Source organism: Primulina eburnea, chromosome 10, assembly GCF_022965805.1.
Source record: "Primulina eburnea isolate SZY01 chromosome 10, ASM2296580v1, whole genome shotgun sequence".
Taxonomy (NCBI): domain Eukaryota; kingdom Viridiplantae; phylum Streptophyta; class Magnoliopsida; order Lamiales; family Gesneriaceae; genus Primulina; species Primulina eburnea.
Genome location: NC_133110.1, coordinates 38,112,058 through 38,128,041, shown reverse-complemented (window position 1 = coordinate 38,128,041; position 15,984 = coordinate 38,112,058). Strand labels below are relative to the sequence as shown.

The 15,984-nt window shown below is 36.5% G+C and overlaps 3 protein-coding genes across 8 annotated transcripts; all 3 read left to right on the top strand.

Moving 5' to 3' along the window:
* The first annotated feature begins 3,186 nt into the window (after positions 1-3,186).
* On the top strand, positions 3,187-4,308 carry LOC140802927 (F-box protein At5g07610-like). The gene has a single exon (XM_073158537.1). The coding sequence runs from the start codon at positions 3,187-3,189 to the stop codon at positions 4,306-4,308; it is 1,122 nt and encodes a 373-aa protein (XP_073014638.1).
* Positions 4,309-5,730: 1,422 nt separating this feature from the next.
* On the top strand, positions 5,731-8,649 carry LOC140803494 (pentatricopeptide repeat-containing protein At1g51965, mitochondrial). Its single transcript, XM_073159397.1, is given in 4 exon segments — positions 5,731-6,192; positions 6,195-6,287; positions 6,290-6,549; positions 6,977-8,649. Coding segments are annotated over 4 exon segments (1,926 nt in total). The 5' UTR covers positions 5,731-5,825; the 3' UTR covers positions 8,183-8,649.
* Positions 8,650-9,635: 986 nt separating this feature from the next.
* On the top strand, positions 9,636-15,902 carry LOC140803493 (nuclear poly(A) polymerase 4-like). Of its 6 annotated transcripts, none has more exons than XM_073159396.1 (13): positions 9,636-10,111; positions 10,228-10,418; positions 10,525-10,602; positions 11,350-11,457; positions 12,163-12,225; positions 12,306-12,467; positions 13,005-13,118; positions 13,208-13,270; positions 13,358-13,687; positions 13,781-13,945; positions 14,084-15,133; positions 15,316-15,392; positions 15,492-15,902. In XM_073159396.1, exons 2-13 carry the CDS (start codon positions 10,275-10,277, stop codon positions 15,562-15,564), a joined length of 2,427 nt encoding a protein of 808 aa, XP_073015497.1. In that variant the 5' UTR covers positions 9,636-10,111; positions 10,228-10,274; the 3' UTR covers positions 15,565-15,902. The 6 variants fall into 6 exon arrangements, 2 of the variants coding, with proteins under 2 accessions (XP_073015497.1, XP_073015496.1); XM_073159395.1 differs by having other exon boundaries at positions 15,489-15,902; XR_012111888.1 differs by having other exon boundaries at positions 9,637-9,793; positions 9,969-10,111; positions 14,084-15,392; positions 15,489-15,902.
* The last annotated feature ends 82 nt before the right edge of the window (positions 15,903-15,984 follow it).

Below are 15,984 nucleotides of genomic sequence, written 5' to 3'. Positions count from 1 at the left end.
CACAAGACTCCGGCATTTCATCTCATTTCTAGGAGACATGAAGCCCCCGATGCTTTTATAGAACAAGATTGATTATCTCTTTGGGAATCCAAGCATGACTGATCGGGACAGCGAGTATGACTCTAGCCCGACTATTTAAGAGATGTGTGATGATACCCCCGTAAGAGCCCGGGTCATGGATGATCCGGGATATCAAATGGATTCCCAAATCTGAGTGAGTCTGTAGATGGATTCTTCTGGTGTCGGGCAAGTGCAAGCCCATGCTCTATTCTCCGACCAGTCATAGGCCCGGGCTCTTGTATAAATCTCCAGGGAGGCATTCTACCCGACCACCTCGATATGAGCACCGCACTCGAGTATACTAGCAGAATAGGATGTGGGCGACTGTCCCATCTCTAACACCGTACCGATGAGTTGACGTGTCAGAATATAGGGTGTGCTCAGTCGTCCTACTATAATTAGTAGGTAGCACGGAGAACGAGGCCATCATTACTTCTCCTACTATAAATATCAGGTTCTCTCTTTACATTTACATTCATTCATTCACACCAATATCACAGCCATCACTTGGCTACATTGGTTTTATTGCTTGAGTACCCTGCTGACTTAAGCATCGGAGTGGTCACGCCGGACACCCCTCCGGCGCCCATTCACGAGTTCCTTTCCTTGTTTCCAGGTTACAGTTGAAGCCATATTGCAGAGATATATCTTCATCACAGATATAGTCCTTGCTCAGTTTCCTTCATTATAAATTGTTGATAGCCGATCAGGTGGAGCACTCGACCCGGCTCGCCCATTTCACCCGGATCGCATCAACAAAATTTGGTAATATGTGATATTTCGATTTACTATTGTATAGGCTTATATTATTCATAATTAGTTATAATATACTCACTTTGTTTATATATGTTAGACATTTGGTTAATATTATTTGATCGGTATTAAATATGACTAAGGTTCGTATGCAGTTTCAGGGCACAATACAAATTCTCGGCCCATATTTAATTAATTTGTGAGTTTTTTGGTGATAGTATTTGTATTAACTCTCTTGCTAAAGTTTTATGAATATAAAAATATCGTAGTTTTATTTCTACAATGTAAATTATAAATTTCTGGCTATGATTATTGCATGAATTTTTATGTAGATTAGATGTTAGATACATATTGTTGTTTTACGTGGTGTTGTGTTATGTTATGTGATCTCTTCCCCGTTGTGTCATTCTCTCTCACTTATATCTTACGTAAATATGAGAAGGAAAATAAACAAACAAAATTCTTTAAAAAAAATAAAATAAATCAAAATCTCTAATCTTATAAAATGGGATTGCACATGGATATATCCACATTTTGTAAAATCCCTCCTTCCTTAATTTTACTGCCATGGTGTTTGACAAGTAGAATAAAAACTTTTTTTATTATGTTATTTCCTTAATTGTAATATTTTTTTTTGCTCTTGTAATTTTTGTAAAATTTCTTTATCTCCAAAAATATGTTTTTTTACCTCTTTTATTCAAATATACAAAAATATAAAATCAATTTAGATAAGCACAAAATATGAAATATAAATGCCATATAAATACGAATATAATAAATGAAATCATTAAAATCTGTATAAGATTTAGGCTTATCAGTTATAATTTTATATATAGAAAAATAGAAATAGAATTTTACGTACTACTAAAAAAAATATTTTGTTTGTTTTATTGAACCATTCGCAAAATTATCACAATAGATGAATATAGGCTACTGTTGTCACACAGTCTGAAATTTGGTTAAAACGAGATTTCGGTTATTTTATCGAACCATTCATAAAATTGTCACAATACATGAATATTTTGGTTGATTTTATCGAACCATTCGTTTATGCTATTTTCGAAAAATGCTAGTTTTAGGTTGGTTTGACGTTTACGATTTTGTATTTTGCACTGCGTTTTTGAATTTTGAGTAAAATAGATTGTGAGATTATTTTGATGGTGCAAAAAGTATATATATATAAGATGTCTTAGTGTAATCTAAACGAAGGATCTAGTCTTCGCTGGTCGTAGGGGTGCAAACGAACCGAATCGAGCCGAATAATAGTAAAAAAGTCAGGCTCGAATTCGGCTCGAAATAGGTATATTCGAGTTCGAGCTCGATTCGAAGTTCGATAATTTCAAATATTTGGGCTCGAGCTCGGCTCGAAATGAAGTTCGAGTTCGGCTCGAAATATTCGAATATATTCGTGAACTATTCGAATTATTGCTCGGATATTAAGGTTTGAAAGCTCGAAATGCTCGAAATATTCGAAATGTATATATATATATATATATATATATATATATATATATATATATATATATATATATAATTATATTATATTAATAAAATATTAAGACTCGCGAACTATTCGCGAGCTATCGAACAAAATAATTTGGGCTCGAGTTCGGCTCGGAAAAAAGTTCGAACGTGTTCGAGTTCGGCTCAAATTCGATAAGTTCGAATACGAATCGAATATTTATCGAGCCGGCTCGAAAAACTCGCGAACATGTTCGGTTCGTTTGCAGCCCTAGCTGGTCGACTTGATTAGGAGATTGAAGAAAGACGATTCCAAATGATTATATGTAAAGAATTACAAGAAGAATTATCTCCGCTAATCTCATAATAATTTGGTATCAAGTGTTTATACGGTTGCATCTTATGCTTGAATTTAAATCGTACGAGACCCAAAAAAAATTTATTGTAAAAAATGAAACTCGATCTTTTGAAAATTTTAGACTTCCTCTCTAACACCAAAAGCAAGGATCCCATCTCAACATCAATTCATGGTTATTTAATTCTAATATTTTCATTTCCTCCAAGAATTAATAAATGATGCCATATATAATAATAGTATTTCGCCTCGACTAAATTCTGATCAATTGAGAATTATGACAAATCCACCTGGAATTCAAAAAGAAATACTCAAAATTACTCTAGTTTTTTATTTATTTCCACTAAATACTCAAAGGAAACGACCCAAAAATAATAATAATAATAATAATAATAATAATAATAATAATAATAATAATTAGAGGACAAAATAGAGAGTAAAAGATATATATACAGAGTCTCCGTTTTGTACCTAACTCTAATAGGGTTTGTGTTATAGTGATATATGAATACTACTACAGCCGCCATATCGAAGGCGGCCGCGGGGGATATTCTGGAATGGAAGGATTCGCAGCAGAATCAATTTTTCATAACGCCCATCTCCTCACCGAAATTCTACAGCGTTTACCTTCTAAATCTGTGATACGATTCAAATCCGTGTGCAAAAGTTGGCGTGCTCTCATAATCACTGAATATTTTTGTTTACTATGGCGGCAGCATCAGAGTCCGGGGATTCTACTGATTTCCCGAATAGACTATCGGCCGCATGGTGGATACGTCCCCCTTTCTGGTCCCACAGCGGGCGTGCCTCAGTTCGAGATACCTCACGATGTTGACGACTTGATATTGCAATCGTGCAATGGCTTTTTACTTTATATGAAGCTTTCTGGCACTCCGAAATATTGGGTGTACAATCCAGCGACTTCGGAAGTCTTCGTTCTTCCGCAACAGTTGGATACTTGTAAGATACATGCTCGGCGTTGTAATTGTGTGATTGTAAGTCCTTGTCTGGCTTTTGATTCCCACTCTCGCGGGAAAGTGGTTGCTCTTGCAGAAGCTGCACCTAGAAATATGGGTGGTGGATACGTCTATCAAGTTTGTGTGACCGAAAACCAAGGGGCATGGAGACGTTTGGGCAAGCCGTCCAGGTCCAGGCACTCACTGTCTACTTGGCCGGTGCATTGGCACAAGTTCATCGTCTGGATTGGTGCAAGTGTAACATATTTTTACGATGTTGAAGCAGAGGTGTTGCGAGTGGGCGCCTCACCCAAATGTTCGACAAGCTACAACTCATACCACCTCGGGGAATCTGGAGGGCATTTACATTTCATTGATATACAGGGAAGCCGTCTGATCATCAAGGAAATGAAGCACGATTTATCGGGTTGGTTCGTGAAACACAGCATTGAGTTAAGCCAGATGAAAGCATCGCTTTTCCGATCAATAGGTTGGGACATTAACACTGATGCAAAGTTTAAGATTAATTTTCTGATCGAAGAGAAAGAAGATTCAAAGTTGGTGTTGGGATGCCATGATGATGTGGTTTTGTACAGAATCAAAGACCATAAGTCGTGGAAGCTTTGTGAATGGACGTTCACGGAAAAATGCTGGATCCGCTACTTTCCAAGGTTTCGCATGCATCAGCATGTTGCGACGATATCTCGATTCCATAATCAATAGTCAAACTATTTTTGGTTATATTTTTATTTTTATCTCGACACGGGAAAATAGAGACGATAATGTTTTTTCGGTGTCTCATTATATTTTCTTTTGCTATTAAATTCAATTGATTAATAATGTTTATTACAGCATTGTTCTTTACTTTCTTGAGCTGAGGATCGGTGAGCAAGTAGAATGGAAAATGTTTTACATTTGCTGTGAGCCATCGTGTTTAAGAAAGATGGACGGTGATCAGAGAAATGGAACGATTATTTACAAGCACAACACTGCTAAAATTAAACCGATATGGAACAGAACATAGAGAAAATGTTCTACTTCCGTTGTGAGCCATCAACTTTCAGAAGGGTGGACAGTGGTTAAAGAGAAAAAGAATGATCATTCATCTTGAAACTTATGATGAAAGAACAGACCTCAATATCTGTACTTGAAGGTAGAAAAACTTTTTCAGTCTCAATGCTCAAACGGTCAGCTGTGGTTCCAATTCGCCATAAGAAGACATATCAATTAACACATGTGGAAAAAGATTCCAAATAATACTTTCATCCTGTTGTTTAGCCTGATCATGAAGAAAATATTGAGCAAAGATAGAATGAGACTGATCATATTCGATAAAACATACATACATTTGGAAGAATACTTGACAAAGTAGAAAAATAATATGTTTGCAGTATCCAATACTTATAAACAATAAAACCATATGAGAACTGATAATACATCAGCAATATCATTTCCTAGTGCAATTAAATCTGCAACCTTATATTCAGAGAGTAAAATGTGATGTCAGATTAGATACCACTGAAGCTATATCAAAGCATAGACGTTGCAGTAGATTCTTAAACATAAAAGGAATATATTGAAATTGGTATTGCACATCATTTACACAAAAAAAGTACCTGCAACACTAGTGTATTTTTACCAACACCAGGATCAGTACCACCCACTAAAACTAGAGCTGGAAAAGATATATAATTGCTGGAAAACCCCCATCAATGAACCAAGGTGGAGGAGGGTACTTGCTCATCTCTCAAGTAGGACAGTAGAAAATGAGATTGTATCACGCATATGGTTTTTCTGAAACATATTCATTTTGCTGGCTTTGTTGATTATATCTACTTGTTACATGTCTGTAGACATCATCTATGAGGCATGTAAATGGTGTTCAAGCTAACAAAGCCGACATATAAATTTATGTTTAGGTTTGAAGATTTATCACGAATTTACCTTTAATTTACTTATTATGTGTAAAAATACTTTTTCGAAAAAATTAACAAGGGGAAATTTGGTTTATATTTTTGAAAAATCGGTTAATTATGTTTGGTTTGGGTATATTTATTTTTAAAATAAAATAAATTATAATTTTTCTAATGTTCAGCCAAAAATGGTTCTTCCATTTTGAATGCAGAAACGTTAGAGAGAACAACTCAAGGTATTTATTCTACTCCCATATATTGATTTCTATTAAATATTAAATATTTCCAGACATTGATTAGTTAGTAACTTCAACTAGGAGCTATCCCATGGCCACGACTCTCTTCCGCCGCAATTACGCGACCAAGTACATCGGAAAAGTCGTCAAATCAACCAGCGACGGTCGCTTTTCCGCCGTCGAAGTCTCCGTCCCCACCACTCCGCTCTCCGATGTTCGCGGCCACCTCCTCCCCCGCCGTGACCTCATCTGCAAGGTCGCTCAGATTCTTCAGTCAAAATCTGCTGCGTCTTCACCCGACCCCTTTCTAGATCTCTCCGAATTCCTGCAAACCCTCAGCATTCCATTGACACCCTCTGAAGCTTCCGAAATACTCAAATCTCTCAAATCCCCGACCCTGGCCCTGGAATTCTTCCACTTCTGCTCCTCCAAGATCTCCAGCTTTCGACACGATGCTTTCACTTCAATCGAATTTTGTTGATTCTGTCAAATTCGTCTCTTCCCGACAGGATTGATAAATTAAAAGAAATCTTAGAGCTGATGGGGAAGACGGGAAACCTGGAAATATCTCCACTGTCAATATATTGATCGGTGCTTTTGATGGTGCGGATGGAGTGGAGAAATGCTTGGATATGGTGACGAAATGGGACTTGAAGTTTACGAGTTATACATACAAGTGCCTGCTGCAGGCTTATTTGAGGGGTAGAAATTTGGGTAAAGCCATTGAGGTTTACACGGAAATGCGGAGAAAAGGATGGAAATTGGATATTTTTAGCTACAACATGCTTCTTCATGCCCTAGCCATAGAAGAAAAGGTTAGATTTAATTGCTCACTTTTCTTCTTTTTTTATGTAGTTTTCAGTTTCAGGGTCAGGATTAATAGTTCGAGTTTGGATTTTTACGCTCTTGAGTTCTGGAAGATAAGAAGCAAATAAAGCTATTTGGCATATGATTATATTAATAAAGTTACTTGCAAGATTATAGTATTCTTTGATATGCTATAGGTTTAAAAACCCAATTTTGCTTCGAGTTAATGAGGATATGTTATAGGTTTGAAAACCCAATCTTGCATCGAACTAATGACGATTTAAGCCTTACTAAATGTCTTAATGTATTTGTTTTCGAGGTAATTATGGTACATTGTTTGATAGTTTTACTTTATGTGTGAAATGTGATCTTTTATGGTGTTGGGTTTTAGCTATCTTCAAGCTAATAGTCTGATGTGCTGCAGAATCTTGCCAGGTTGAGCAGGCTTTCAAGGTGTTTGAAGACATGAAACGGAAGCATTGTGAACCTGATGAGTATACCTATACCATTCTAGTGAGGGCTATTGGAAAGTTGGGGAAGGCAAATGAGGCATTAGCTTTATTTGATGAAATGTTGTCCAAGGGTTGTAAACCCAATTCCATTAGTTATAATACCATTATCGAGGCACTAGTAAAGGGCCGAATGGTTGACAAAACTTTGATTCTCTTCTCCAAGATGGTGGAGAACAATTGCCGGCCTAATGAGTTTACATACAGTCTCGTTCTCAATGTTCTGGCGGCAGAAGGGAAGCTTGGTAGATTGGATGAGGTTGTGGAGGTATCGAATAAGTACATGAATAAGTCAATCTATGCCTACCTTGTGAGAACACTAAGCAAGCTAGGCCACACAAATGAAGCACATAGGTTATTTTGTAATATGTGGTGTTTCCATGATAAGGGCGATAGGGATGCCTATCTTTCTATGTTGGAAAGCTTATGCAGTGCCGGAAAAGTGACCGAGGCTATAGATTTGTTACACAGGACTCATGAAAAGGGAATAACCACAGATACCTTCATGTACAACACTGTCTTTCTCGCCCTTGGGAAATCGAAGCAGATATCTCATCTTCTTGATCTATATGACAAGATGAAGCAAAATGGACCAACACCTGACATTTTCACTTACAACATCCTGATTTCTAGCTTTGGTAGGTATGGAAAAGTCGACGAAGCAATTAGCATATTTGAAGATCTTGAGAACAGTGATTACAAGCCTGACCTTGTCACCTACAATTCTTTAATTAATTGCCTCGGAAAGAATGGTGATCTTGATGAAGCCCACATGAGATTCAAGGAAATGCAAGAAAGGGGATTGAATCCTGATGTAGTCACGTACAGTACATTAATAGAATGTTTTGGTAAGTCTGATAAAGTTGAGATGGCATATAGCCTGTTGAACAAAATGCTTGCTGAAGGTTGTTGCCCAAATATCGTGACCTACAATATCTTACTCGATTGTCTTGAAAAGAGCGGGAGAACAGCGGAAGCAGTTGATTTGTATGCAAAGATCAAGGAACAGGGCCTGACTCCAGATTTGATCACATATGCTATTCTTGAAAGATTGCAGAGTGGTTCACATAGAATACGTAGAATTCGGAAGCAGAATCCGATCACCGGTTGGGTTGTTAGCCCATTAAGGTGATGAATGCATCTGACATTCAGTGCAAGATATTCAAAAGAAAACTGCTGGGTAGCACTCCCTGTGCAGGCAGCTTCGTTATCTGGATTTGATTTTCTTGATTCATCTTTGTAGATATGCTGGAACCCACCCGATAACTCCGGCATATTTGGGTGAAATTCGATCTCATCACTTTGTTAACGTAGCATAAGGGCAGATTCAAGATTGAGATTATTGTTTATTTTTGTGGAGTATCAGGATGGTAAGGTTTGCTCCATCTTTTGATGAGCATGATTGCTTTTATCAATACTAAATGACCTGTAAAATATTGTAATTTTAGAGAATATTTTAGGAGCTTACGAATATAATTTGTTTACTGAACTTTTTATTATGTTACAAGTTATTATAATTATACACACAAAAGTCTTACAAAATATATGTGAAAACTGGTGAACTAATTTTTGACCTCTTGTTCCCGGCGATTGTCCGAATTTCAGGTTCCCTCTTATTTTTGGGTTTGCGACAACCTCAATAAAATAATGATTAATAAGTCACTAGGTCGTCTAAATAATGAATTTCCAATCATTCATAACAAATTTTAAGAGAGTTCACATTTGCACTTTATTATTTATTTTTGTTATTTGTATTTTATTTATGAATAAATTTGAAACATATTTTACACATAAAGTAGAATATATATAACACAAAATAGAGGGTAAATATCAACTCTTATTTTCTAATACTAACATTGTTCTTATTACTTTAATATTCTTGTATTAAAATCAAATTATTCGGTTGAGATAATAAGTTTTATTACGTTGATATTATTGGAATATTAATGCTTTTTTTTTTTTTTTGACGAGATGGGCATATTAATGCTAATGGACGTTATGAATACAACTAATTTAGGTAATTGGTGGAAAAAACATGTCATAATATGGTTGTATGCTTTTTTATTAATACAAATAAATTTAGTGGAAATACAAAATTATATATTTAAACAAACCGAAAAGTTCAGTTATTTCCGGTAAAATAATTTTTCTAAAGGTTATAAAATCAATTTATTGATGATCTTTGTACATCTTATTAAAATACTTCATATTGATTACTTTCCAAAAAAAATATACAGCATATTGATCCATATAAACATAATAGATATACATGCACATATCAGATATAATGAAATATATCCAAATTATATATGTGATAGATGATCGTTATCTCTCATATGTGCATAAAAGATGTCACAACTTTAACTAAATGATATACCAAAAAACAAAAACCCATTATCCCAACACAAATAATATTTTTTTTTTATAAATCCATTGTGTTTTGCGATAATTTTAGATTAAGAACAGATTTAAAACTGGGAAAAGATTCAGATAATCCTTACGTGCTTCTAATTCTCAGTTTATTAATTTCAAAATATATAGTAGTAAATAACTAAATATAATACATACATATATATATATATACACACACACACACACCAAATTATCACATTCTTCCATATCCTTTGAACAACCGTCAAACGTCCCCCAATTTCTCCTCAATCTCTCTCTTTCGTGGTGTCCGGATTGGAGAATACTAGGGTTTTGTCGATCTTTCGATTCAGTGTCCTGCTTTCTCTTTTAGGTTTAATTTTTTATATTGTTTAGGGTTTCTGCTCTTGGTTTCGCATTCGGCCGATTTTGAAATTATAGCTTTCTGGTTGAATGTGTCATGAGATCTAGAATTTTTAATTGCTTGATTTTCCGGTTTGAAGGGTTCGATATCTCGAATTTCATGGTTTCCTCCCCTTATTTCGTAGGCGATCGACTACTCTGAATTCTCTTGCTCCGGGTTGAGTTGTTGCCTCCGCGGTTGTTCTTTTTTTCGGCTTGAACTGAGTTTAACTCTCTTAAGCGGCTAAAGTTCGAGCCAAGTGTTCTGTTTTTGTCGTCGCAGAATATAGTGGTGACTTGGATTTTGTTTCCCTTATCAGGTTTCAGTCTTTAATCTCCATGCATTAGGGTTTTCTTTTTTATGTCTTTCTTTTCTTCACTTATAGGTTTATACTTCACTTATAGGTTTATTATATAAGGTTGAGGGTTAGGCTTAGTTAGAGTTCAGTGATATGGTTGGATCAGATGGTTTAAACGGTTCACCATCTGCGTTACTGGAGCAAAAGCAGCCGCCTAAACAATGGGGAGTGACGAGACCTTTGTCTCTCGCGGGACCGATCGAAGCTGATATTCAGAGAAACACGGGGTTGGAGAAGGTCTGACATATGATGATGCAGTTGCCACAATCTTTTATTCCAAACCTAAAGTAGCTGTTTGTTTTCCTGTAATTTTCTGTGAATTTTCTCTTTATTTGGACTTCAGTTTTTGGTGGATTCAGGACTGTTTGAGAGTGCAGAAGAAGCTTCCAAGAGGGAAATTGTTCTGTGTCGGCTTAAACAGGTATCCAGAAGTCGTTTGTATTTATTAGTCCTAAATCCTAATACTGGTGAGAGGATATTTTGTAGTCAGCGAAATTGGGTAGCTTACGCTTATGTGTACTGATTTGCCTACTCTTATGATAAGTCATAGCAAATAAAATTACACATGATGAGCTGAAATATGTAAGGGTGTCTGTTGTTATGACTGAGGCTCATAATTTTTATATATACAATTCACTTATTTGATATAAGAAATATGCAAGAATGTGTGTTGTTATGACTGAGGCTCATAATTTTTATATATACAATTCACTTATTTGATATAAGATATTTTTGGCTGCTAGTTAATATCGTCAAATGGTCTAATTCATTTCGGACCCCCACTAATTCCTTCCTGATCCATTTCACTTTCAACTAATGTGGCTTATGTCAAGGTGTTGATTAGCTACAAAGACTATCATACAAAGATCTTTTCTTGTTTGCACCATTGATTTTGCCGTTGATTGAATCCATGATGTCTACAATTATATGTCCACTAAATCATAAATTGAGGCAATAAAAGGTTTCCACGATGCTATCTATTTGTGTGTTTTGTTACAGAATTATGGAATGCATCTGGCATTCTGCTTTTGTAAATGCATATATTAGTGATGACATAGACATGTCTTCTCGCAAGCTTGACAGTAACTTGAATCTTTCTATAGTTTTCTCTAATACTCTTGTATTCTTTTGTCAAACTGATACCCTTCTGCTCTTTATTCTTATACAGATTGTGAAAGATTGGGTGAAAGAACTTACTCGCTTGAGAGGATACACGGATCAAATGGTGGAAGATGCCAATGCTTTAATTTTTACTTTTGGTTCTTACAGACTTGGGGTTAGGAGTTTTATTTACCTATTTTCATCCTATTCATTGATTTTGGGGGAAATTGAACTTTACTTTTCATCTGATATGAGGTTTTCGTTGTGGCTGCATTCATGTCAAGAAATGCTCCCATAGTATGCACATTTATCGAACACACACAATCATATAAGGGTTGGATTATTTTAATTTTTTATTAAAATTGCAGATTTTTTTTCCGGTTTGAAATTTGATATGTGTGTGCATTGATTTTGAGAGAAGATTTCTTCCAACACCGATTCAATAGAACATATGATAACTGAATAGTTTCATTGTTATTAATTTTTTTCGGAAGGATTAAGGGTACCTTCGTGCTCTGTTTTCACCAATGTTATGTGATGGTTGTTTAAGAGGCTGTGGACACCACTTCCTGCAACAATGTTTCTCGTATGTATAACTTGTATTTATACTTGTGGTTTATTTTTCCTTTCTCCTTGTACACTTTTCTTAGCTTTTTAATTGTTTTATACATTTTTTCAGTTTGTGGAGTTCTGCTTTCTTGTCAATTTTTGTTTTTTATTTTTTACCTACAGTTCTCTTTCTCTTTTCATGTTCTCCTTTTTTCTTTGTGAAGCTTTTAGTTAATGATAAGTTGTTTTTGGCCTTTTTCGTGTTTTCCTTTTTCTTTGTGAAGCTTTTAGTCTATTTTAACTTATTTTTGGCCTATGTTTTCTTTTGCAGGTGCATGGCCCTGGAGCTGATATTGATACTTTGTGTGTTGGGCCATCCTATGTTACTCGTGAGGTACTCTTTTACTCACACTTTCTATTCTGGACCTGGTCTGTGTGGTTTAAACCTCTACTGATGGATTGTTGGCTTCCCAGGAGGATTTCTTTTACGTTCTCCATAACATTTTAGCTGACATGGAAGAGGTTACTGAACTCCAACCAGTACCTGATGCTCACGTCCCGGTTATGAAGTTCAAGTTTGATGGAATATCGATTGATCTTCTCTATGCAAGTATTTCTCTCCTGGTTGTTCCAGAGGTAACTGTTTTCAGAAATTAGGACCCCCAACCTTGTTTCAGTTTCTTTTCTTGTCTATGTTGTTATTTACTATTGATGCAATCTTCTCTCCGACCCCTCACTCGTGTTTATCTGTTTCCTAAACATTATTTAATTACTGGGTGTGGTACACTCTAATCACCTCCCCACAATTTATATTCCCATGTCTGTTAAGGAAGTTTTGCTCTGTTTCAACTGATTAGTATGTCAAGTGTTCATAAATGACTTCTAGTTGTTCTTATGATTGAAGTTAAAGGTATAGAAATAGAATGAATTGGCGTCTAAAATTAGTTGGAATGGTGTTGTGCATATGGAGCGGCATTATGTCTGCACAACCTTAATATTATCATTACTGGACTGCTTTTTTCTTATTTGGTGTGCATGTTTTTGTTGTGTAGAATGTCTAATGCTTTGATAGACTTTGGATGTCCTTCACTTCATGCCGTGCTCACTGGTCCAACTGAGAATAGATTTTATGTGTTAATCAACATTTTCTTACTTGACAATAATCTCCTACAGGATTTAGATATCTCAAATATATCTGTATTGCAAAACATAGATGAACCCACCGTACGGAGTCTCAACGGCTGCCGTGTAGCAGATCAAATTCTCAAGCTTGTTCCAAATGTTGAGGTGCTTTTAGCATAACGACAGCCCGTTTATGCATATGTTCTGTTGTTTCATAATTGGCTTATCTGATGCTCAGTGTCTTGTCCTTTTAGAACTTCCGGACTACACTGCGGTGCCTAAAGTTCTGGGCTAAGAGGCGTGGTGTTTATTCAAATGTGAGTTGATTATTTGGTTATATTATTATCGATTTAACCTATCCATTAGTTTTTTGTGGATAACTTGTTTTAACTTTGTTTTTTCAGGTGACGGGGTTTCTTGGTGGTGTAAACTGGGCCCTACTTGTTGCTCGTTTGTGTCAATTTTACCCCAAGGCAAATCCCAGTATGCTAGTCTCTCGGTTTTTCAGAGTATATACACAGTGGCGTTGGCCAAATCCTGTAATGCTGTGTGAAATTGATGATGACGAACTTGGATTTTCTGTATGGGATCCTCGAAGGAATCATTGGGATCGAAATCATCTAATGCCTATTATAACCCCTGCGTACCCTTGCATGAATTCTAGTTATAATGTTTCAGCTAGTACTCTCCGGGTTATGAATGAACAGTTCCAGTTTGGTAAAAAAATTTGTGAGGTAGATAGTGTTCAGCCTGTTTAGTCGTCTTTTTTAACAGCTTTTTACAAGTATTACTACTGATTAAATATTTGCCATTGATGGCAATTACAGGATATTGAGCTGAATAAAACACAATGGAGTACTTTATTCAAGCCATTTTTATTCTTTGAAAGCTACAAGAACTACCTTCAGGTTGATATTGTGGCTGCTGATCTCGATGACTTGCGTGCTTGGAGGGGCTGGGTAGAATCCCGTCTGAGACAGCTGACTTTAATGGTAATCTGTCTTGTGGATATTGTTTTATTGTACTGATTGAATTGATATTACTTTATAGTTAACTAGCTCTTTTATTAGGACTTGTATGGGTAATCTTTGGTGGTGCCCTCTTCTCTTATGGTTTTAACTTATGTGCAGATTGAGCGGGACACCTCTGGGAAATTACAATGTCATCCTTATCCACATGATCATGTGGACTCTTCTAAGCCATGTGCTCATTGCGCTTTTTTTACGGGATTGCAAAGAAAGCAAGGAGAGGTGGTTCAAGAAGGTCAACAGTTTGATATTCGCAAGACTGTTGACGAGTTTAGGCATCAAATAAATTCTTACTTGTACTGGAAACCCGGAATGGAAATATACGTTTCTCATGTTCGTAGAAAGCAAATTCCCTCTTATGTATTTGCAGAGGGTTACAAAAGAAGCCGACATATGAGGCCGATGAGTCAGCAACAGGTTTGTAAGGTTTCATCTGAAGATGGTGAATCTTGCCAGTCTCGATCTGCTGAAGGAGTTCTAAAACGAAAAAGGGGGTTTGATGAGTCCGAGTTGGATGAGAATCAAAAGAAAAGATGCCCGATTAGCCCGCATAATCGAGAGTCGGTGTCTCCTGAACTTATTTGTACAAAAAGTGCTGGGACCTTGAAACAGTGGCCGCCCTTGAATCAGCAACAGCTTGGTGAGATATCAAATGAAGGTCGTGAATCCTGCATGTATGGATTTGCTGAAAGAGTCCTAAAACAGAAGATAGAGGTTGATGAGTCCGAGTTAGAGGATAATCGAAAGAAAAGACACTCAATTAGCTCTCAGAATGGAGATTTGATGTCTCCAGAAATTACTTTGAAAAGCACTGGTGCTCTGAGAGAGTCTGCAGAACATACCCCAATAACATCAAGGGTGAAGTGCTCTGGATTAAATGGGAAGCAGCAGCAACCTAAGGATGAAGATGAAGAAGTTGATGCAAGTATGATAAAATCAAACCAGGGGATGCTCTCTGCTGAAAATTCTGAGGATGCCTTCATTTCCAGTTCCAGTACCTCTCACTCTGCATGCAGTATTGATGGTAACTCGGAGATCAATAATCAAGGACTTTCAATGGATGCTTCATACGGGGATAATAGACCACTGGTTTTTGATAATGGGCGTGAAGTTGGTGCTTGTGTTTTGGGTGGAGTGCAGGAGGAGTTGGAGGTTTTGGACTTAAGTTCACTTTTCCCAGTTTCTATTCTACATCTGTTGCACACCTTTTCATTTTCTTTATTACTTCCTGTAGCATGTTCTGAGCGATGGTTACAGCTTTGTGAAGTACATATCTTATTTATAGTTCGCGCAACACTATTTAATGTTTTCCATTGCTTTTTGTTTTTGTGAAGCCTGGTACCGTGCTTGGAATGGTGCTCAAATCTGGGGATGGTGTTTTACCAGAACCGGTTCGGAAGAATGTGATGAGGCATGCCCAAACGATTTCTTTGCTCTTACCTCTAATCATTATCACCTTATTTGTTTTAATCTGCTTCGTCTTGGTTCCCTTTTGCCATATTTGCAGCAGGCTAAGTCTTTTATTTCAACTGCCTGAATCGTCGACCTATCTTCATGCGACTGAAAGCTGGCAGCTCAGGTAAGTGTCGCATTCTATGCTGGCTTTCATCTCTTTTATTTCCAGGCAAGGTTGTGCGAGCCAAAGTCAGCTAACTTAAGCAGCCATCAAATCTCAGTGTATAATTTGAAGCTTCTAAACCATGCTGTGGCATGGAAGTTTCTATCCTCTGCTCTGGAAAGATTTTAATGAAACTGACCTTAATTAATCTCTAGGGTCGTGGTTTGTGTTTATTGAGAAATGAGAAGAAATGTTGGTCCGTAGTTTTTGAACAAAGGTTCTTAATGTATCTTTTTATCAGACTCAAAACTTAAACTTGTATAATACTATTATTACTTTAAACAGTTTATTTATTTCTCGTCACTTTGATGTGCAAAGCTTGTAGATATAAGTTAGCAATCTAGTGGAATCAGTAACCGAAAAGAAGTGGAAACCGATGCCCCGT

Excerpts from the sequence above, each read along its gene's own strand:
- LOC140802927 (XM_073158537.1), top strand. The coding sequence starts at position 3,187 with ATGGAAGGATTCGCAGCAGAATCAATTTTTCATAACGCCCATCTCCTC.
- LOC140803493 (XM_073159395.1), top strand. The coding sequence starts at position 10,275 with ATGGTTGGATCAGATGGTTTAAACGGTTCACCATCTGCGTTACTGGAG. Across the intron at positions 12,468-13,004 it reads CTCTCCTGGTTGTTCCAGAG|GATTTAGATATCTCAAATAT; the intron begins GTAACTGTTTTC and ends AATCTCCTACAG. Across the intron at positions 13,271-13,357 it reads GGCGTGGTGTTTATTCAAAT|GTGACGGGGTTTCTTGGTGG; the intron begins GTGAGTTGATTA and ends TTGTTTTTTCAG.